Here is a 23,105-nt window from a genome sequence, read left to right as displayed (position 1 = left end):
CGCTCTGGGTCATGCAGCCGATAAACGCAAGCAGCCGAGCTCAGTTCTTCCCTGACCCTGTTACAAACTGCCTCACTAAATGAGGACCCCCATCCCCTTCCCATGCCAGGAAAGCACAGCTCATTTGTCCTAAAGTTAACATTACACAAATCACACCTTCAAGCCTTCTTGAAACATTTTTTTTCCCCAAGGGTGACGGGACGGTCACGCTGATTCATCTTGGCCAGGGACCCCAAACATCTCCCCTCCTCCGGCCCAGGCGCCGTCACCCAGGCTCCACGGGTCCGCGGGACAGAGCCGCGGAGAGCGCCTGGAAGCGTCGCGCCCTCAAAGCCAAGCGATTAAGTTGGTTCCTCAAATTGTTCCCGACAGGAGGGGCAGGAAATAACACCGGGCTCTGGCGGCGGCCGCAGCAGGAGGGGGAGAAGCGCGGGCCGTCTCCCGGGCAGTGCTGGCGGCCTCTCATCGATCTCGGGTCATCGGTCCGGCCGGGTCATCGGTCCGGCCGGGTCATCATTCCTGCCGTTTCCCCAACATTCAAGGTACCACATCACCCCCTGCCTGGGTCGTCGCTCAGTCATTCCCTCCGCGCCGATTCCTGGAGCGGCGGAGTCCCTGGAGGCCTGGGTTTCCTTAAGGGGCCCCAATGCCCGCAGCCCCCGACCCGCCCAGGTGGAAAGAAACAGGCTGCGGGCCTGGGCCAGGCGGGGCCTGACAGAGGCAAAGGCCGGGAGGGGGAGCGGAAGACGGCCAGGAGGACCCCTGCGCCCTCTCCTCCGCGCCGCAAGCCAGGCTGCCAACCCAGCCACCCTGGGTGCGACGCGGCGCCTTCTCCGCCGCCGGGAGTCGGGCAACAGGTGAAGAGGGCGGGCGTCCGCGGCGCCTCCGCGGGGCGGTCCCTCTCCTGCCCGCCTCCCGCCCGCCCCTCTCCACGCCCCCTCCCCTCCTCCGGGCCTCCACCGCCTTCCCCGGCTGCCCCGCAGCCTCCCGTCGCTCGCTCTCCTTTTCCTCTAGGGCCCCAGCGCAGCTCGGGAGCCGGCGCACCGAGGCGCTAGGGGCGCCGCGCACTCGAGGGACACGCGCCGCGCCTGGACAGCCCCCGGCGGGCGCCCCCTCGCACCCCCTGCCCCGCTCGGGCCGCGCTCCCCTCCCCCGCGCCTGTGTCCCCAGGGCGCAGGGCCGCGCGTCCAGCCCCAGACCCGCCAGGGGTCCCTGGGGACGCGCCAGCCCTGCAGTGGCTCGACGATGGAGGAGCCGCAGCGCGCCCGGTCGCACACCGTCACCACCACCGCCAGCTCCTTCGCAGAGAACTTCTCCACCAGCAGCAGCAGCTTCGCCTACGACCGGGAGTTCCTCCGCACCCTGCCCGGCCTCCTCATCGTGGCCGAGATCGTGAGTGCCGACTGGCCGGGGGTGGCGGGGGGCTCAGCTGGGCCCCGGCGCGTGCTTCCGCCGTGCTTCTCAGGATGGAGCCTCCTCAGATCTTCCCGCGGGCTTTAGGGAACCGTTTTTGCTCAGCCTCGCCTTCTTCCCAAAGTGCAAGACTCTAAACAAGGTTCAAGAAACTCGGGCTGTCCTGGGAAGAAAGGGTTGTGATCCTCAGGATGTCTTGTTGTGGGAGAAATTCAGCTTGTTGGGTCCTCTCGGTGGCAGCGGCAGATCCTGGGAGCAGGATGCTTGGCTTAGTGGCTATTGAGTTTGTGTTGAGTGTCAGGGACACCTGGTGCGTTTCTCACCTGATCTCCACGTGGATGGCCTCCTCCCTGAAAATAAAGCTTCCTAAGATAAGGGGAAGAGGAAACGGATTCTTTCTTTTCCTAATTATCTCCCCGGTAGTAACATTGAGGTGAGTCAGGAAAATTTACTGAATAAAATCTGAGTGCCATAACGTATTTTAGGACCAAAGAGGTCTTTTGCATGGTGCTGTGCACATCCTGGTTTAGGCTCAGAACATTCCTGGGAATGAGGCAGGGCATGGGCGTTCTTCTCTTCATTGGAGGGCATAGAGGCTGAAAACTCACGTGATCTCCCCAGGAGTCCCAGCCAGTCCTTAATGGCTGAGAAAGGACTGGAGTCCTGTCAGCAGCTAGAGGTGGTCACTGTTTGAGTCTTCTTCGTGTACCAGGATCTTGTCAAGCCCTTTAGATGTCCTCATACCCTCGTGTAATCCACACGACCACCCTCCCCTGTGAAGGCCTAGAGAGGGGACGTAAATCACACCGGTGGATGGTGAAGCATGGATTCAAACCCAGGCCTGCCTTTCTGCAGGGCCCTGCTCATAACTGCAAGCAGTTGAGACAGGGCCCCTCTGTCATCTGTCACAGACTTTTGTTGAATATTTGGGAATTGAAATCGAGCCTATGTGGGAGTTAGAGAATGGGCACGCCATCATGGTGCAGAAGTGACTGAAGACCTGGGCAGTTCCTTTGAGAAACCTGAAGTAAATCTTGTGTACCTCAAGTAGCTTGCTTGCTCCCCCAGTCTCAGATACCACCCGGACCTGCTCTACGAAGCCCCTGGTGGTCACATAGTACACATAAGGTATGAGAAGTGTTGGCTTAGCTCCTCTCCCAGCTGGTTCCCTCAGCGGGTATTGAGGACTTCAGGAGACTCAAAAGCTGGAGGTATTGGAATCGACTTGCAGGGCCTGGCTTTTAGGAGTTCAACAAATATTTGCTGTGCAAATGAAGGAGTTGGCAGGCTCCTCTGCTTCAGCAGCGCAAACAAAAGCTAAAATGACGGAGACGGGCCTTCTACCTTGGGGTGGATTTGGGCCAGGCATGAAGTATAACGCCTTTGTTTTTTTTTTTTTCTGATTTATGATCAATATGCTCTGTGTACTGCACTTTTTCAGGAAATACAAAAGTGAGAGAAATATAAATGGCCCACAATCCCATTACTAGAAATAATCACTGTTGACATGTTAGCATGTATCCTTTTAGATTTCATTAAGTTTTTTTAAAAAGATGGGAAAACATGTAAGCAAAATCACCCTTATTACTACTATAGTTTTTATTTTTGACAGAGCTAATTATGCACCTTTTTTGTTTGTTTTGTTTTGTTTTGAGACGGGTTTTGCTCTGTCTCCCAGGCTGGGGTGCAGTGGCACCATCATGGCTCACTGCCGCGTTGACCTCTCGGGCTCAAGCGATCTTCCCATCTCAGCCTCCCAAGTAGCTGAGACCACAGGCATGCACCACCACACTTGGATAATTTTTAATTTTTGTCTAGGGACAGGATCTGTCTGTGTTGCCCAGGCTGGTCTGAAACTCGTAGGCTCAAGCAATCCTCCTGCCTTGGCCTCCTAAGGTGCTGGGATTGTAGGCATGAACCACTGTGCCCCACCTTACGCACATATTTTAAAGATTGGGTCCTACAGGCAGAAATATAAGTTTCTCCCACTGTCTTCATCTCTTTGAGCTCTAAACAACGTGTTTATAATGCTGTTTTTTGGTGTTCCCTCACCCACCCAGTCATAGACATTATCCATTGCCTTTCTACTCTGAAAGATGAGGCTTTAGCAGGGATGCCCTCTTCCCTGCTTCCAATTATACATACCCTCTTCCTGTCTCCCAATATAGGTCCAAACATTTATGATGGTTCAACTTAGGAATTTTCAGCTTTACAGATGTTGTAAAAGCAGTATGCATTCAGTAGAAATCATACTTCGAATTTTGAATTTTGGTCTTTTCCCGGGCTAGTGATATTCGGTAGATATTTTTTCATGATGCTGGTCAGCTCTCAACCACCCACGCCATCACCAGCGCAAACCACCCATCCTCTCCAGCATGCTGTGCTGCCGGGTGATTCTGCCAGCTATAGGCTAACCTAAGTGTTCTGAGCACGTTTAAGATAGGCTAGGCTCAGCTATGATGTTTGGTAGGCTAGGGGTATTAAATGCATTTTTGACTTTGGATACTTTCCACTTAGGATGGGTTTATCAGGATGTAACCTCATTGTTAAGTCCAGGGGCATCTGTATAGTCTTCAGGTGATTTGGGTTAGATCAGCAGCCAGTGTTGACCTATGACACCATAAATACTCCTTACAACTGACCCACTGAGTAGACTATGAATGCTTTTCCTTTCCTGCCCAATTTCTTGTTTGCCCTGGTGTTAGTAATTCTCTTTTCTCGTTTCATAATTTCTCCAGATATTTAGTCACTAATTTAACCCTAGTTGTTTAAGTCTATCAAGAAGCTGAAAGACATCGGGTATTCTGTCAGAATCATCTTCATGACTGCCCTCTCTGGGAGCCTCTGGCCTGGTGGCCTGCACACAGCTGGCCGACTGGGCTCTCCTGCACCGTCACTCTGAAGATTCTCTTCCTTTCTCTCCTAGGTTGGATCCTCTGCTTCCCATGTCCAGTGTCCTCTGTCTTGCTTTGCTCCCACTGGGGGGACACACAGCCTCTTGTAGTTTTCTAAGAAAGCATGCATGTGGAAATGGAAATTTGCACCTTTCAGAGTATCTCGATTCTGTACACAATTCCTAGTTCGACTAGGTAGAGAGTGTTAGACTGAAAATGTTTTTCTTCAGAATTTAAAATGTATTCTTTTATTGTCCTTTAGCCATTCTGATTTAATTTTGTTTTGTTTTGTTTTGTTTGAGACGGTGTCTTATGATCACAGCTCACTGCAACCTACCCTTCCTGGGCTCAAGTGATCCTCCCACCTCAGCCTCCCAAGCAGCTGTGACCACAGGCATGGGCCACCATGCCTGGTGGATGATTTTTTTGTATTTTTTATAGAGACAGGGTTTCGCCATGTTGCTCAGGCTGGTCTCAAACTCCTGAACTCAAGTGATCTGCCCACCTCGGCCTCCCAAAGTGCTAGGATTATAGGCGTGGGCCACTGCACCCGGCTGTAAAAATTTTTATTTCAATTATTTATCTCCCTCTACCCCCCGACTTCTGGAAATGTGTTGAACCTTCTTTTTCACAGAGATCTAAAATATCACAATGATGTGCCTTCATATGAGTGTGTTTTCTCCCAGTGTACTGGGCACCTGGTGTGTTCTCTCAAATAAGGAAAATTCACGTAAGTTTCAGGAGACTCCTCCCCATTTTTACAAAGGTATTTTATTAATCAAAATACAATTTTTTTTTTTTTGAGACAGAGTCTGGTTCAGTTGCCCAGGCTGGAGTGCAGTGGGTCTCATAATGTCACTCAGGCTGGAGTTGCAGTAGTGCAATCCCAGCTCACTGCAACCTCTGCCTCCTGGGTTCAAGCAATTCTGGTGCCTCAGCCTCCCAAGTAGCTGGGATTATAGGCGTGCACCATCACGCCTACCTAATTTTTGTATTTTTCATAGAGACAAGGTTTCGCCATGTTGGCTGGGCTGTTCTCGAATTCCTGACCTCAAGTGATCCACCTGCCTCAGCCTCCCAAAGTGCTGGGATTACAAGTGTGAGCCACCTCACCTAACCAAAATAAAATGATAGCTGTTTTAAAAGTTTATAAAAATAAACATTTATACATTGTTGGTCAGGCATGGTGGTTCACACCTGCAGTCCCAGCACTTTTGGGAGGCTGAGGCCAGCAGATTGCCTGAGCCCAGGAGTTTGAGACCAGCCCAGCCAACATGGCGAAACCCCATCTCTACTGAAAATACAAAAATTAGCCCAGCATGGGGGTGGGCATCTGTAGTCTGAGCTACTCGGGAGGCTGAGGCGGAAGGATCACTTGAGCCCAGGAGGTCGAGGTTGCAGTGAGCTGGGATTGCGCCACTGCATTCCAACCTGGGTAACATTGTGAGACCCTGTCTCAAAAAAAAAAAAAAAAAAAAAAATCACATTCTTTTAAAAGTATAGGTTGGGAGTGTATCCTTGGACACATTTTTGGATAATTGTCTTCTCTTCTCAGCTGCAGTCCACTCAGACTGACTTTTACATTGCGAATTCAGGAAGGCAGTTCAGCTCACTGTGGTTGAATGCATTTGACCTGTGTTCAGTTTCTGGTTCTGCTCTTCACCATGTACAGTGTGAGCCATTCTTTCAATTTGAAAGTATCTCATAGAGTTGTCAGGACCCAAACAACACAGCTGTGCATGAAATGCTTAGCAAAATACCCTGGATTACTCTTCAGTTATCTCCTTCTCTCATTGATGCCTCTCTTCAGCTTCCAGTTTTGCTGTTTTGCTTCCAGCCTTTTCCTTTGGTATATTTTAACTCCAGCAAATGCCAGACAGAGAATTAATGGTTTCTCTGCCAAGATATTATAGCAGCAGGGATGAGTATTCGAGCATCTTCCATTTCATGGTAGACCAACTTTGAATTCACTCCTGATCAACATAGCCGCCCCCTGCCCCGCCCCAGACAAGTATGTGAAGAGAGGGAGCTGTGGAAGGTCAGGTCCAGGGAGCTAGAAGGTTTGATAGTTTCTGGCTGCAGAACCACCTGCACTTGCCCTGCACACAAACCAAGACCTTACCTAAGGAGTTTTTTTGAGACAGAGTCTCACTGTGTCACCCAGGCTGGAGAGTGCAGTGGCACAATCATAACTCACTGCAACCTGGAACTCCTGGGCTCAAACAATCCTCCCACCACAGTCTCCTGAGGAACTGGGACTACAGACATGCACCGCCAATTCCCAGCTAATTTTTTTTTTTAGAGACGGGGGTTTCACTATGTTGCCTAGGCTAGCCTCGAACTCCTGGCCTCAAGCAGTTCTCCTTCTTAGGCCTCCAAAAACACTGGGATTGCAGGCATGAGCCGTTGCGGCCAGAAGATTTTTGTTTAATTCGAATTTTCTCTTTTCATTTTCTCAGTTCTTTCTAAAACTTCTTTTATACTTTTTTCTTTGCATATATTTTCTCATGATTTTTTTCTAACTGATCTGTGATCTGCTGTTTGCTTTTACTATGCCGTGAACATTTTTCAAGGTCTTGGATCTTTTGAATTATTACCGTTTTCTGTCTTAAAGAAGTACCATACCTGGTTTCCCCAGTTTTCTATTTTAAAACTAATGTGTTTCTAGGGTTTACTAGCATAACCAGTGCTGTAGCAATCTTTTTTCTTTGTCTGTCTTTCCACATTTGTCCAGTGCTTTTCTTGAGGAAAAGTTCCTTGAGGTAGAATTGTTGGGCTAAAGGGTATATAAATCTAAGGGTTTTGTGACATAGTCTGAAGTTACCTTCCCCAAAGTTCTACTGGTTGAAACTGTCATCAGTAGTATGAGCCTTTTAAACTAAAAATACTTTTAAAAAATTCCAAATGTTAAGGATCACCTTAAATAATGTACTGTGTTTTATTGATTATAATGGGTACTTTTTATTCATGTTTTAATATCTGAATCAGGACACTGCTTATAATTGATGGTTTCTTGGATGTCATGAAATATGGACCCATTGATTCTTTATCTGGGGATACAGGAGTGTGTCTGTTTCAAACCTTTGCAGTCCCATCCCTGAGACTAAGATATACCTACCCCCAGAAAAATACTACTTTCTGCCTTGTGAAAACAAAATACTGAGACAAAGGATTACTAAGAACCTGACTTCCTGCCTGAACCTGGGGAAATGAAATTACGCAGAGAACAAAACAGTGTTTTTTCAAATCACTTGTCAAAATCGCTTGCTCTGGCTTTGGGGGTGAGTGGTAGTAGCTGTACCTATTAAAACACTCAAGGCTGTGCCAATGTAACATCATGTGGAAACCAAATCATGGTAGTTTCCTTCTTTTTAAAGTTTTATAACAAGCTAGAAGCAATCCAGTACTTGACCTGTGAATTGTAGGATGCTGTGATCTCATAACTATTACAAGTACTTGAAGAATGAAAGTGATTTGTAAGAATCTGAGTAAATTGTGCCCTTCCTGTTATTGATGACTTCAAAATGAATTATAGTATCCATGTAATAATGTTAGATCACCTTTTATTTATTTACTGTCTTGAGCAAACTTAGTTGGGGAAGGATAAATAGGGTTTACTGAGAGTTGGAATTTTAATTATTGTATTGCCCTGTTGAATTCCTTCAAAAAATAGTGAACATAGTTTCCATTTCATAAAAGCAATACCCGACATTTGTAGAAAAAGCATTTATTATTATTATTATTTTGAGATAGAGTCTTGTTCTGTCCCCCAGGCTGGAGTGCAGTGGTGTGATCTTAGCTCACTGCAACCTTAGCTCACTGCAACCTCTGACTCTCAGGTTCAAGCGATGCTCATGCCTCAGCCTCCTGAGTAACTGGGTTTACAGGTATGCGTGCCACCATGCCCGGCCAATTTTTGTATTTTTAGTAGAGACAGGATTTCACCAAGTTAGCTAGGCTGGCCTCAAACTCCTGGCCTCAAATGATCCACCCATCTTGGCCTCACAATTGTTCCAGAATTTAAGTTATATATTATCTGTAATTGTTTTTTAAAGCATAAGTCTCTTGTAAACTACTCTTTTTGTTTCCTGCTGTGACCATCTGTGCTGGATACCTTCCATTTGTCCTTCACATTCCCTCTCCACCCTGCTCCTGCATGGACTTATTAAGGGCCCCCCTGCCCTCTGATGTCCCACTGGCCGCATCTACTGGTGTCATCAGCATGAGGCTGTCGGGTGAGAGGAGAGCAGGTCTGGACATTCATTCCCCAGGGTTCCTCCCTGCTGGGTCTCTGCTGGTTGTCTGCATCCCTTCACAGAAGACAAGCTACCTAGCAGCTCTCGGCACACTGCTCTTTTCCCTGACTTTGATAACTATTCGCTCACCCCTGCTTCTGATTGCCAAGTACTGCCCTATAGCTACTGGTTTTCCTGTACCCTGCTGTATAAACAACACCCTTATTAAACCCTACTCAGATTACCCAATCTGAATGTGCCTGCTTTCCTGCTGAGACCTGATATATTACCTGTTTTCATCAATGATTAATTTCTCATGGCATTCATAATGGCCACATAGTATTCCATAAATATCCAGGCTCCTACTGTTCAATGTATGTTTATTTCCTCCTTTTACCGGTTCCATAACATCTTTTAAGCTAAATCTTTCTGGATGTTCTTTAGTGTTTTCTGAGGATGATTACTTAGAATTGGTAAGAGGGTATATGAATCTTCTTTAAAGATAAGTTTATTGGCCGGGCATGGTGGCTCACGCCTGTAATCCCAGCACTTTGGGAGGCTGAGGCGGGAAGATCACCTGAGGTCAGGAGTTCAAGACCAGCCTGGCCAACATAGAGAAACCTTATCTCTACTAAAAATACAAAAATCAGCCGGGCGTAGTGGCAGGCACCTGTAATCCCAGCTACTCTGGAGACTGAGGCAGGAGAATTGCTTGAACCTGGGAGGCAGAGGTTGCAGTGAGCCGAGATCGCACCACTGCACTCCAGCCTGCGTGACAGAGTGAGACTACGTCCCAAAAAAAAAAATAAAAAAAAGATAAGTTTGTTAAGATATACAGTAAATCCACATTGTTTAGTGTAGAGTTCTATGAGTTTTGGCATTTGTGTTTTTGAAAAATAGCTTTATTGAGATATAATTACATATAAAATTGACCTTTTTAAAGTCTACAACTCAGGGGTTTTTAGGATATTCACAGAGTTGTATAATTATCACCACTGTCTTATTTTAGAATTTTTTTTCCCCTGAGATGGAGTCTCACTCTTTCGCCCAGGCTGGAGGGCGGTGGCACAATCTCAGCTCACTGCAACTTCCACCTCCCAGGTTCAAGCAGTTCACCTGCATCAGTGTCCTGAGTAGCTGGGATTATAGGTGTGCACCACCACACCTGGCTAATTTTTTCTTTTTTTTCTGAATTTTTAGTAGAGATGGAGTTTCACTATGTTGGCCAGGCTAGTCTCAAACTCCTGACCTCAAGTGATCCACCCACCTCGACCTCCCAAAGTGCTGAGATTACAGGCGTGCACCACCATGCCCAGCTAATTTTTGTATTTTTAGTAGAGATGAGGTTTCACCATGTTGGCCAGGCTGGTTTCGAACTCCTGGCCTCAAGTGATCCACCCATCTAGGCCTCCCCGAGATGAGATTATAGGCATGAGCCACCAGACCCAGCTGAATATTTTCTCTTTTAAAAATTTTAAAAAATGTCTTCCTACTGTCACTATCCTTATTCAAAGAATGTTTTCATCCCTCAAAAACAACCTCATCCCTATTAGCAGTCACTTCCCATTCCACCCTTCCCTCAACCTTTGGTAACAACCAAGTTACTTTCTATCTTTATGAATTTGCCTATTCTGGACATTTCACATAAATGGAATCCTATGTGGCCCTTTTGGTCTGACTTCATTCACTTAGCATCAAGTTTTTAAGGGTCATCCTTGTTGTAGTATGTATCAGTACTTCATTATTTTTAAATTGTCAAATATTTAACTGATGTATACTTTTTTTTTTACTCATCAGTTGATGGAGTTATAATAGGTACTTTGTGTTCATGTTTTAATATCTGAATCAGGGTGCAGCTTATAATGGATGCCAAATTCATATACTGCTAAAACAAACAAAAACCTGGCAGCTGGGATGTCAATCTGGATTCTGTTGAATCTATAGATCAATTTGGTGAGTACTGCCATCATAACAAAATGAAGTCTTATAACCTATGAACATGGGATGTTCATACTGCCTATTACGAATAATGCTGCTGTGAACTTCCATGTACAAGCTTTTTTTTTTTTTTTTTTTTTTTTTGACACACAGTCTCACTTTGTTGCCCAGGCTGGGGTGCAGTAGCGCAATCTCGGCTCACTGCAACCTCCGCCTCCCCAGTTTAAGCGATTCTCCTGCCTGAGCCTCCTGAGTAGCTGGGATTACAGGCGCCCGCCACAGCACCTGGCTAATTTTTGTGTTTTTTTAGTAGAGACTGGGTTTCACCACGTTGGCCTGGCTGGTCTCGAACTCCTGACCTCAGGTGATCCACCTGCCTTGGCCTCCCAAAGTGCTGGGATTACAGGCATGAGCCACCACACCTGGCCCAAGTTTCTTTTTTTAATTAAAAGTTTTTTTTTTAGAGACATGATCTCACTCTGTTGCCAGCCTGTAGTGCAGTGGCATCATCATAACTCATTGTAACCACAAACTCCTGGGCTTGAGCAATTCTCCCCCCTCAGCCTCCAAGTAGCTAGGACTACAGGTGTGGGCCACTATGCCTGGCTAATTGTTTAATTTTTTGTAGAGACAGGGTCTTGGACTCCTGGCCTAAAGTGATCCTCCCACCTTGGCCTCTCACAGTACTGGATTACAGTCATGGCCCACTCTGCCCAGCCCATGTATGAGCTTTTATGTGTACATGTGTTTTCAGTCCTCTTGAGCATTTAGCAAGAAATGGAGTTACTGGGTAATGTGGAATCTTTTTTTTTTTTTTTTTTTTTTTTTGAGACGGAGTCTCACTCTTTTGCCCAGGCCGCACTGCAGGCCTGGCCTCCCAAAGGTAATGTGGAATCTTTATGTTTAATACTGAAGTGGCTCAGTGTGGTGGCTCACGCCTGTAATCCCACCACTTTGGGAAGTCAAGGCAGGCAGATTGCTTGAGCCCAGGAGTTCAAGACCAGCCTACGCAACATGGTGAAACCCCATTTCTACAAAAATTAGAAAAAATTAGCTGGGCACAGTGGTGTATGCCTATAGTCCCAGCTACTCGGGAGGCTGAAGTTGGGGGGTCACTTGAGCCAGGGAAGTTGAAGATGCAGTGCGCTGAGATTGTGCCACTGCATTCCAGCCTGGGTGACAGAGTAAGTTCTTACCTCAAAAAACGAAAAAAAAAAAAAAACTGAAGCACTGCTAGACTGTTTCCAAAGGGACTGTACTGCTTTACAATCCCTGCTGCAACATGAGAGTTCTAATTCTTCACATCCTCATCAAGACTTATTTTCTTTGATTCTGGCCATCCTAGTGAATGTGAGATCGTATCTCATTGTGGTTTTGGTTTGCATTTTCATCATGACTAATGATATTGAGTAATCTTCATGTGCTTAATGGTCATTTGTACATTTTCTTCAGAGAGCTGACTATTCAAATCCTTTGCCCATTTTAAAAATGGGTTAATTTGTCTTTTATTGTTGAGTTGTACAAGTTCTTTATACATTCTGGGATAAATCCCTTATCAGATATATGATTTGAAAGTATTTTTCTCCCATTCTGTCTGTTATCTTTTCACTTTTCTTGACGATGTCCTTAGAAGTACAAAGGTTCTTAATTTTGAAAAAGTCCAATTTTTATAGTTTTTCTTTTGTCATTTGTGCTTTTGATATCATATCTGAGAAGGCTTTGACTAATCCAAGGTCACAAAGATATACTCTCTATTTTCTTCTAAAAGTTGTAGGTCTTATATTTAGGTCTACGATTCATTTTGAGTTCATTTTTGTATATAATGTGAGGGAAGGGTTTAACCTCAATCTTTCGCGTATGGATATCAATTGTCCCAGCACCATTTATTAAAAGACTGTTTTTCTCCCATTGAATTATCTTGGCACTCTTGTTAAAAATCAAATGATCATAAATATAATGGTTTATTTCTGGATTCTCAGTTATATTTGATTGATGCACATCTCTACTCTTATGCCAGCACCATGCTGTATTGATTACTGTAACTTTGTAGTAAGTTTTGAAATTAAAAATGCGAGTCCTCCAACTTGGTTCTTTTTCAAAGTTGTTTTGGCTATTCTGGGCCCCTTGCATTTCCAAATGAATTTTAGGATCAGCTTGTCATATAGTACCAAAACAAACTACCAAAAACCTGGCAGCTGGGATTTCAGTCTGGATTCTGTTGAATCTATAGATCAATTTGGTGAGTACTGCCATCATAACAAAATCCAGTCTTATAATTTATGAACATGGGATGTCTTTATATCTATTTAGGTCTTCTCTAATTTCTTTCAACAATGTTTTGTAGTTTTCAGTATACATGTCTTGCCTTCTTTTGTTAAGTTTATTTCTAAGTATTTTATTCTTTTTGATGCTATTACAATTGGCAGTATTTTCTTAAGTTCATGTTTGGATTGTTCAGTGCCAGATTATAGAACTCCAATTGAGTTCTTTTTTATTTCTTTCTTTTATTTTATATAAAAAATTTATACAAAAAAAATTATAGGGTTTCACCATGTTGCCCAGGCTGGTCTCGAACCCCTGAGCTCAAATGATCCACCTGTCTTGGCCTCCCAAATTGCTGGGATTACAGCCGTCAGCCACCATGCCCAGCCTCCAAATGAGTTCTATATCCTTTCTCTTGTATTCTATAACTTTGTTGACCTAATTTACTAGTTCTAATAATTATTTTGTGGTTCGACATATGTTTTTAAGGCTTTTGGTGTTGCTGCCAAAGTTATGCAAAAAAGTTCATACCAGTTTGCATCCTAATGGTGTTTCAGCATATAACAAGATTTGTTTCTGCAAATACTCAAATTTTCTTTTAATATTTGCCAGCTTGTTTGGGGTGGGAGATATTTGGAATAATCAAAACCAATTTGGCATGGGCACCAACTAGTCAGAGAGAACACCAGCTATAAATAATATTCAGGGGAGCCTGAACATGTGAAAAAGAGCAAATTGTTTTTGTTTGCATTTCTGTGATCATTAAAGTTGAACATTTTAAATATGCTTATTAGACATCTATTTTTAATTAATTAATTCATTTTTTTTGAGACAGGGTCTCACTCTGTTGCCTAGGCTGGAGTGCAGTGGTGTGATCATTGCTTACTGCAACCTCAACCTCCTGGGCTCAGGTGATCCTCCCACCTCAGCCTCCCAAGTAACTGGGGCTACAGGCACATGCCACCACACCCCGCTAATTTTTTGTATTTTTGGTGGAGACAGGGTTTTGCCATGTTGCCCAGATTGGTCTTGAACTCCTGGGCTCAAGCAGTCCACCTGCCTCGGCCTCCCAAAATGCTAGGGTTACATGCCTAAGCCACCATGCCCAGCCACATCTGTTGCTTTTTATTATTATTCATGCCACTTTTTTTTGTCAGAAATTCTAATTTGTATGAAATCTAAACTGTTATCTTCCTTTAGCCTTCTGGGCATTACTTAGCTAAACAGGGCTTCCCCAGCCCCAACTTTACACAAATATTTGAAGAAAATATAGGGGAATTTTTTTTTTAATATTTACTTTTTTGGTTGGGTGTGGTGGCTCACACCTGTAATCCTAGCATTTTGGGAGGCTGAGGCAGGCGGATGGCTTGAGCTCAGGAGTTCGAGACTAGTCTGGGCAACATGATGAAACCCCGTCTCTACAAAAAACACAAAAATTAGCTGGGCATGGTGGCGTGTGCCTGTAGTCCCAGCTACTTGGGAGGCTGAGGTGGGAGGATGGCTTGAGCCCAGGAGGTGGAGGTTGTAGTAAGCCGTGATCGTGCTGCCACTGCACTCCAGCCTGGACAACAGAGCCAGACCCTGTCTCAGAAAAAATTAAAAAATATTTACCGTCTTAAATTTTAAGAAGTCTTTTTGTGTGTATAATGTAAGAATTTTACTTCTTTACCCAAGTGGATATCCAGTTGCATCACTATTAATCATATTTTATTTCCTTATATGCAGAACTATTTCTTAACCCTGTTTTGTTCTATTCCTGTGTGAATTCCCAGGCCCTTTTAGTTATTATAGTGTTATCATGTATTTTAATATTCCAATAGGGTAAGCCATACACAATTTTCTAATTCTTTGCTATCGCTGTATACTTATACTAACATTCAAGGTGATTTTTAGAATCAATGTTTCTTAAATTCCATTTCAACTTGGATTGTGATTTCATTATATTTATAAACTAATTTGAGGAGTTGACTTTCTGATGCCAAATCTTACCGTCTGGGAATGTTGTATCTCTTCATTTATTCAGGTTATTTTATGTTCTTAAAGTGCTGAGTTTTTTCCAGATGAATCTTAGGCATTTCTTACTCAGTTTTAAGTATTTTCAATTTTTGATAAATGGGATTTGTCAAAAATGAATTGGATTTCACTCATTTCTGATTATTTGTGATTTATAAGAAAGCTGTTAATTTTTAAATTTTGGTCTTGTGTGTAGCTATCTTGAGTTATTCTCATACTTTTTGAATATGGGTGGTTTTCATTTTCTTTTTATACTTTTTTCCATTATTGCATAGGCTAAGATAGCCAGTATAATGTCAAATAATTGGGATGATGTAGATATCCTTGGCTTGCTCATAACTTTAATTGGATATTTGCAGTATTATGATAGTACAGTTTTAACTGTAGGGTCTGTTATTCTTTATTGAGTTAAGGAAGGGAAGTTAACTGTGTACCCTTTTTAATTAGGAATGATTTGAGCAGTATGAATGGGAATGGACCTAGGAGATAGGATTGTTTTGGTGGGGAAGTGCTTTTTATTGAGGTGATCATTTGAGGTTTGTTTACTGCAATTGGCTAATGTAGTGAATTGTATTAGGAAACCTAATGTTGAATTATTCTTGTACTCTTGGGGTAACCTCTACTTAGTTGTATTATTTTGATAAACTATTGAATTTAAATGTTTTTTACTCTTGGATTTGATTTATTAATATCACATCTAGGGATATCATGGCTATGTGCATATGTAAAATCAGCCTTAGTTTCCTGTGCTATATTCCATTTTGTCTGATTCTAATACTGTCAGACCAGCTTTTTTTGTAGCATTTATTTATTTTCTTGTCCCTTTATCTTTTTTTTTTTTTTGGAGACAAAGTCTCACTCTGTCACCCAGGCTGGAGTGCAGTTGGCGCGATCTTGGCCCACTGCAACCTTTGCCTCTGAGGTTCAAGTGATTCTCCTGCCTCAGCCTCCCTAGTAGCTGGGATTACAGTCGTCTGCCATCACGCCCGGCTAATTATTTTTGTATTTTTATTTTAGTAGAGACAGGGTTTCACCATGCTAGCCAGGCTGGTGTGAAACTCCTGACCTCAGGTGATCCACCTGCCTCAGCCTCCCAAAGTGCTGGGATTACAGGCGTGAGCCACCATGCCCGGCCTCTTCATCTTTTTAAACTAATCGTGGTAATTTATTTTCACCATGCATTTCTCCAATTTCTTTTTCAAGAGACCAGGTCTTGCTATGTGCCCAAGCTGGAGTGCAGTGGCTGTTCACAGGTGAGATCATAGTACACTTCAGCTTTGAACTAATGACCTCAGACAATCCTCCCACCTCAGCCTCCCAAGTAGCCGGGACTGCAGGTGAGCACTAATGTGCCCAGCTTGTCCCTTTATGTTTTTATTTTTTTTCAGGGGGGAGTTTGGAGTTTCATGCTTGTTGCCCAGGCTGGAGTGCAATGGCACGATCTCAGCTCACTGCAACCTCTGCCTCCCGGGTTCAAGTGATTCTCCTGCCTCAGCCTCCCAAGTAGCTGGGATCACAGGCGCACACCATCATGCCCAGCTAATTTTTGTATTTTTAGTAGAAACGGTGTTTTACCCTGTTGGCCAGGCTGGTCTCAAACTCCTGACCTCAGGTAATCCACCCGCCTCAGTCTCTCAAAATGCTGGAATTACAGGCGTGAGCCACTGCACCCGGCCTTGTCCCTTTATTTTTCAATTGAGTGGGATTTGTATAACATAAAATTAACCAGTTTAAAATGAACAATTGAGTGGCATTTACTACATTTACAATGTGTGCAATTGCCACTTCTAATTCCAAAACACTTCATGCTCTCCAAAAGGAGACACCCCTTTTATTTTTTACCTTTCTTTGTCATCTTGTTATAAATACATCTTCTATATATATCATATAGTTAGATTTTATTTGTATACCCAGTCTGAGAACTTGTCTTCCAATATGGGAATTTAACACATTTATATTTATTGTGATTATTTAGAATTCTTAGTTTTCCTTATTTTTTCTTCTAGTGATTGAAAGTTATAAATTCTATTTTGTTTGGAGTTACTTTAAAATTTTTACCCCAAATTTTAAGCTAATATTTTTCTAAATATCCAGATAATTAATCAAGATATGTAATTATATGATTCCATTCAAAAGACAATACTTTCCTCCTTACCTATTCCTGGCCATGTACTTTGTGTCAGCCAACTTTCTCTGGATTAAAAAAAAAAATGACAGCTTTATTGAGATATAGTTTACATACTGTAAAGTTCACCCATTCAAAGTATACAACTAAGTGGCTTTTAGAATATTCATAGCATTGTACAGTCATCACTACAACTACTTTTAGAACATTTTCATTACCCTAAAAAGAAAACTCATACCCACTAACATATATTCTCCATTTCTTCCCAAATCCTCCCTCCACCAGCCCTAGTCAGGTACTAATCTACTGTCTGTCTCTATAAATTTGCCTGTTTTGGACATTTCCTATAAAGGGAGTCCTATAATATATGGTCTTCTTTGACTTAGTTTTGTGGCTTCTTTCACTTAGCGTAGTATTTTCAAGATTTATCCATGTTGTGCCATGTATCAGTATTTCATTTCTTTTTTTTTAACCAGCTAATAGTCCATTGTGTAGAAATACCACATTTTATTCATCTGTTCATGGACATTTGTTTGTTTCTGCCTTTTAACTGTTATTAATAATGCTGTTAAGAATATTTATGTAGAAGGTTTTATGTGGATATATATTTTTATTTCTCTTGAATATATTTCATGCTGTTAAGAGTGGAATTGCTATCATCATATGGTAACTCTCCATTTAACTTTGAGGAACTGCCAGACTATTTTTCAAAGTATGTGTGCCATTTTACAATCCCTGTATTACTTTTTAAAAAATGATTTCTTAGGAATCATTGCTTGGCAGTCATCTTAAGATTCCCACCCATACTACTGAACAACTATTTAGACTTAGCCACAAATTTAAATTTGTTCACACTATTACTTTTCATGTTATTTTTTGTGTCACGTACTTTCTTGATTTTTCATTTTGCTGGAGGTACCTTTTTGAGTAATTATTTTAGAACGCGTTTGAAAGTGGTAAACTTTTTGAATCATTGCACATCCATTACATCTTTCTTTTACTTTCATACTTGAATAATAATTTGGTTAGTATAAAGCTATAGATCTCAAAATTTCTTTTCATTAATTTTTACTCAGTTATTTTTTTGGAGGGGTGAGGACAGAATCTCACCCCGCCACCCAGGATGGAATGCAGTGACATGATCTTGGCTCACTGCAGCCTCAACATCCCCAGGCTCAGGTGATCCTCCCACTTCAGCCTCCTGAGTAGCTGGGACTACAGGCACTTGCCACCATGCCCAGCTAACTTTTTGTATTTTTTATAGAGACAGGATTTCGCCACATTGCCCAGTCTGGTCTCAAACTCCTGGGCTCAAGCGATACGCCTGTGTTGGCCTCCCAAAGTGCTGGGATTACAGGTATGAGCCACCATGCCCAGCCAAGAAAATTTTTTTAAATTAATTCTTTGAGGATATTGTTCCATTGTCTTCTAACACCCAATGTTTTTTGTTTTTTGGTTTGTTTTGTTGTTATTAGGGTGTCACTCTGTCACCTAGGCTGGAATGCTATGACTCAAACATGGCTCACTGCAGCCTCAGCCTCCTGTGTAGGTGGGACCACGGGTGTGCACCACCATGCCTGGATAATTTTTTTTATTTTTTGTAGAGATAGGAGTCTCACTTTGTTGCCCAGGTGGGTCTCCAATTCCTGGGCTCAAGCAAGCCTTCTGCCTCGGCTTCCCAGAGTGCTGGGATTACAGGTGTGAGTCACTGTACCTGGCTGCATTCAGTGTTGTTAATAAGAGACTTGATGGTCTGGTAGTATCTAAACAGGCCTGTTAGGCTCAGTACCTTCCAGACCTTGTCCATTCATGAATGTGCATTTCCACAGACTTCGTTGCAGTAGAGTCTTGCGTGAATGATGTCTTGCATTACTACCCACGCAAATGTAGCACTGGTGGTGTAGCAATAAATTGTAGGTGAAATGGGAGTGTTATATACAGGAGAAATGGCTTATGAAAGGCAGTTTTGTAACTATGTAAGATAATTATAGGGAAGTTTCTTCTGGTTGATGTGGTTTGGAATAAAAGATTGTTAAGGCCTTCCTTGGAGTTTCCCAAGTCCTGGTGGGATCTCTCCCTGCCCTCACTCTAATCTGGGAGGACTTAGGGAGACAAAGGTGCTTCTCTCAGGACAGCTCTAGCCTGATATTTCCTGGTGTTCCCTGCTGAGAATATATTCCTTGCATCTATTACAGTAAACTGTAACTTCTATAATGTTTGTCAGAGGGCTAGCTTTCACTGGGCTTCAAATCCACTCCTCTGTGGGAATCAGGTTCTCTTTTCCTTTTAAGTAACTAAATGGTCTTTTTCCCTCCCTAGAAGCTTTTGAAATTGTTTCCCTATCTTTAGGGATCTATGGCGATATCTCCCTAGATACCACTATATATGTCTGGAAGAAGCATGATCTCGGATCACTGCAACCTCTGCTTCCTGGGTTCAAGCAATTCTATGTCCCAGTAGCTGGGATTACAGGCATGGCCACTATGCCCGGCTAATTTGTGTATTGTTATTAGAGATGGGTTTTTGCCGTGTTGGCCCAGCTGGTCTCAAACTCCTGACCTCAAGTGATCCACCCACCTCAGCCTCCCAAAGTGCTGGGGTTACAGGAGTGAGCCACCACACCTGGCCTGGAAAGGCATTCTTTATTTGTCCTCCTTGCCAGTTTTTGGGCTCTTTATAAGTACTATAAAAATCTAGCTTCGGCCTAGGGAGATTTCTCTTATTTTCTGCATTGGTTCTTTGTTTTCTCCTTTAAAGGAATCTTTATTCAATCCGGGAGTTCCAGGAGAGATTAAACTGTCTTCAGTATCTCCTAATTTTTCTTTCATATTTCTCTTTGTACTTTGCAAAGAGTATAATTTTCTAGAAAAATTATACTTTAAGCCCAAATTCAAATTTCCAGTTAAATATGCCCTGCCTTTCAACCCATCTATTGCTTTATTATGGCTTTGATAGTTTTAATTCCCAACAATTAGTCATTCTAAAATGTTTGCTTTTAGTCTGATCTCTTTTTTATTGAATCACTTTAAGGATCTTGAGTGTATTTTCTTTGTTTACTGAGAGACCACTTCTGCTTGTTGAATCTGTTGCTTCTCCTGTACTGTTTTCTTCAGTCATTTGGTGATTAATGGTTGTCCATGTTTGTAAATAGTAGATGAGATGACTGGAGCCTGTTTGCTCAGCTTAAGTGAGAATCCCTGTACCTCGGCAGTGAATACAGGTTTTCATCATGTGATCTGCATCTGGTGGTTTTTCAGAGGAAGGGAAATATTGACAGGGCTGGGAGGGGGAAACTAGGGGTAGTGGGGCTGCATGGGCTTTCTTAAGATGTGTGCAAATAGCTTATTGAAGCATCTGGAAATCTCAAATCTTTATCCTAGGGGCTATTTCCAGAAGTCGCTGCTGGAGGGAGGGGGAAGATAATTAACTCGGTAGTTTCTTAGCCTTTAAATGTACTCCTTAGCAGATTACCCTTAACTCATTCCCTCTCCAACTTTTGTTATTGCTTCTAATCTTTGGTTTATCTAGGGGTCTGTTTGGAGGCTTGCTTTTTTCAGTAGGTCCTCTATTTTCCGCTCCAGAGCTGCAGACAAGAAACTCCCTTGCTTATCATTAGTTTGTTCTCAAGTGCCTTCCAGGAAGTTCTCACTGCTCCAGACTGCTGTTGCTACTTTCTAGCTTTTCAGCACTATGTATTTTTTTAATTTGGGAGTGGGAGACGTTTCAGTGGAATTTGGGAAGGATAAAGAAGTCCTAGCTACAAAGAAGTTCAGTAGTTTTGTTATTCACTTATAGACATTTTACATGTATATAAGAAATAATGACCCTCTTTCTGTGTTGTGAATATTTTTTCTAGCTTATCCCTTGTTTTATTTACAGTGCTTTGTTTTTGGTTTTTGGTTTTTTTTTTTGTTTTTTTTTTGCGATAGTCTTGCTCCGTCACCCAGGCTGGAGTGTGGTGGCATGATCACACCTCACTGCAGCCTCGACCTCCCAGGCTCAAGTGAGCCTCTCACTTTAGCCTCCTGAGTAGCTGGGACTACAGTCACGTGCCACCATGCCTAGCTGATTTTTTAAATTTTTTGTGGAGATGGGGTCTCAGTTTGTTGCCCAGGCTGTTCTCAAACTCCTGGGCTCAAGCAATCCTCCTGCTTTGGCCTGCCAAAGTGCCATAGTGACTTTATTTACAAAATCTAAAGTTTATCTTCAGATCTCTCAGTCTTACTGTTTTCCCCACATTGGGTGTCATCCTTAGAAAGTACTATCTCATTAACATGTCGGCAAAGCCTGAGTTCTGTCCCCTCGCTTCCCCACCCCACCACCCGTGGACAGCGTGAGCTTCACCACTCGCTCCACCTTCTCCTCCAACTACGGGTCCCTGGGCTCTGTCCAGGGGCCCAGCTACTGGCATCCAGCCAGTCAGCAGTGCAGCCAGCATCTATGCAGGCGCCGGAGGGCGGGGGGGCTCTGGTTCCCGGATCGCCGTGTCCTGCTCCACCAGCTTCCAGGGTGGCATGGGGTCCGGGGACCTGGCCGCAGGGACGGCCAGGGGTCTGGCAGGAATGGGAGGCATCCAGAACAGGAAGGAGACCATGCAGAGCCTGAACGACTACCTGGCCTCCTACCTGGACAGAGTAAGGAGCCTGGAGACCGTGAACCGGAGGCTGGAGAGCAAAATCCCCTGAAGGGACCCCAGGTCAGAGACTGGGCTATTACTTCAAGACCATCAAAGACCTGAGGGCTCAGATCTTCTCAAATACTGTGGACAATGCCCACATTGTTCTGCAGATTGACAATGCCCATCTTGCTGCTGATGACTTTATGAGACAGAACTGGCCATGTGCCAGTCTGTGGAGAATGACATTCATGGGCTCTGCAAGGTCATTGATGACACCAGTGTCACTTGGCTGCAGCTGGAGACAGAAATCGAGGCTCTCAAGGAGGAGCTGCTCTTCATGAAGAAGAACCATGAAGAGAAAGTAAAAGGCCTACAAGCCCAGATTGCCAGCTCTGGGTTGACCGTGGAGGTAGATGCCCCCAAATCTCAGGACCTCGCCAAGATCATGGCAGACATCCGGGCCCAATATGACGAGCTGGCTCGGAAGAACTGAGAGGAGCTGGACAAGTACTGGTCTCAGCAGATTGAGGAGAGCACCACAGTGGTCACCACACAGTCCACTGAGGTTGGAGCTGCTGAGATGCCTCTCACGGAGCCGAGACCTACAGTCCAGACCTTGGAGACTGACCTGGACTCCATGAGAAATGTGAAGGCCAGCCTGGAGAACAGCCTGAGGGAGGTGGAGGCCCACTACACCCTGCAGATGGAGCAGCTCAACGGGATCCTGCTGCACCTGGAGTCAGAGCTGGCACTGACCCAGGCAGAGGGACAGCACCAGGCCCAGGAGTACGAGGCCCTGCTGAACATCAGCTGGAGGCTGAGATCGCCACCTACCATCGCCTGTTGGAAGATGGCGAGGACTTCAATCTTGGTGATGCCCTGGACAGCAGCAACTCCATGCAAACCATCCAAAAGACCACCACCTGCCGGATAGTGGATGGCAAAGTGGTGTCTGAGAACAACGACACCAAAGTTCTGAGACATTAAGCCAGCAGAAGCAGGGTACCCTTTGGGGATCAGGAGGCCAATAAAAAGTTCAGAGGTCATTGGAAAAAAAAAGTGTTATCTCACTAACAAAGCTAAATATAATGAACTATATGTTAATATTTTACCTATATTTTTCTTGTGCTTTAAAATATTTAACTTTAATGTTGAAATGCATTTCAGCAGAAATATAAAGTTGGGCTCTAATTTTGTTTTCAAATGTCTACTCAGTTGTACCAGCATTTCATATCGGTAAATTCATTGTACATTCCCTTACCTGGATTGCTTTCTGTTTTTCATTTACTACTTGTACGTGCTTGGGTTCAACTGTATACTTTCTAGTCTGTTCTACTCTTTGTTTCCATGTTTTAATACCTGTAGTTCTAGATTACATGTTAACATCTGATAGGATAATCTATCCTAGCTGTGATTTTTTTAAAGTTCTTTTTTTCCCCTATTTTCACATGTTTATACGTTTCTTCTTCAAGTTGACCTTTATAATTTTTTTCACAGTCACTGCTGGTGCCTCCTTTCCTTTGTTAGATTATATTGGATTTTTATATAACACATAGATTAATTTTGGGAAAATCATTTTATACTACTCTAGTTCCTAAGAGGGAAAC

The 23,105-nt window shown here is 43.6% G+C and overlaps 1 protein-coding gene and 1 pseudogene across 3 annotated transcripts in view; both read left to right on the top strand.

The window, feature by feature from the left end:
• The first annotated feature begins 470 nt into the window (after nucleotides 1-470).
• The window catches only part of CMTM8 (CKLF like MARVEL transmembrane domain containing 8), a 135,068-nt gene continuing 112,433 nt past the window's right edge, over nucleotides 471-23,105 (top strand). Inside the window, exons 1-2 of one of the 3 annotated variants that reach the window (XM_054482603.2) lie at nucleotides 471-542; nucleotides 1,015-1,392. In XM_054482603.2, coding sequence (XP_054338578.1) covers nucleotides 1,246-1,392 — 147 coding nt within the window. In that variant the 5' untranslated portion in view covers nucleotides 471-542; nucleotides 1,015-1,245. Of the gene's footprint in view, nucleotides 543-794; nucleotides 858-943; nucleotides 1,393-23,105 lie in introns of those variants that run through there. The other 2 variants (XM_063662088.1, XM_054482604.2) reach the window with 2 other exon arrangements.
• LOC129033694 (keratin, type I cytoskeletal 18-like) lies at nucleotides 8,464-22,487 on the top strand (annotated as a pseudogene).

The sequence above is a fragment of the Pongo pygmaeus genome, chromosome 2 (genome assembly GCF_028885625.2).
Source record: "Pongo pygmaeus isolate AG05252 chromosome 2, NHGRI_mPonPyg2-v2.0_pri, whole genome shotgun sequence".
In the NCBI taxonomy this organism is placed as follows: domain Eukaryota; kingdom Metazoa; phylum Chordata; class Mammalia; order Primates; family Hominidae; genus Pongo; species Pongo pygmaeus.
This window is presented reverse-complemented; position numbering and strand designations above follow the sequence as displayed.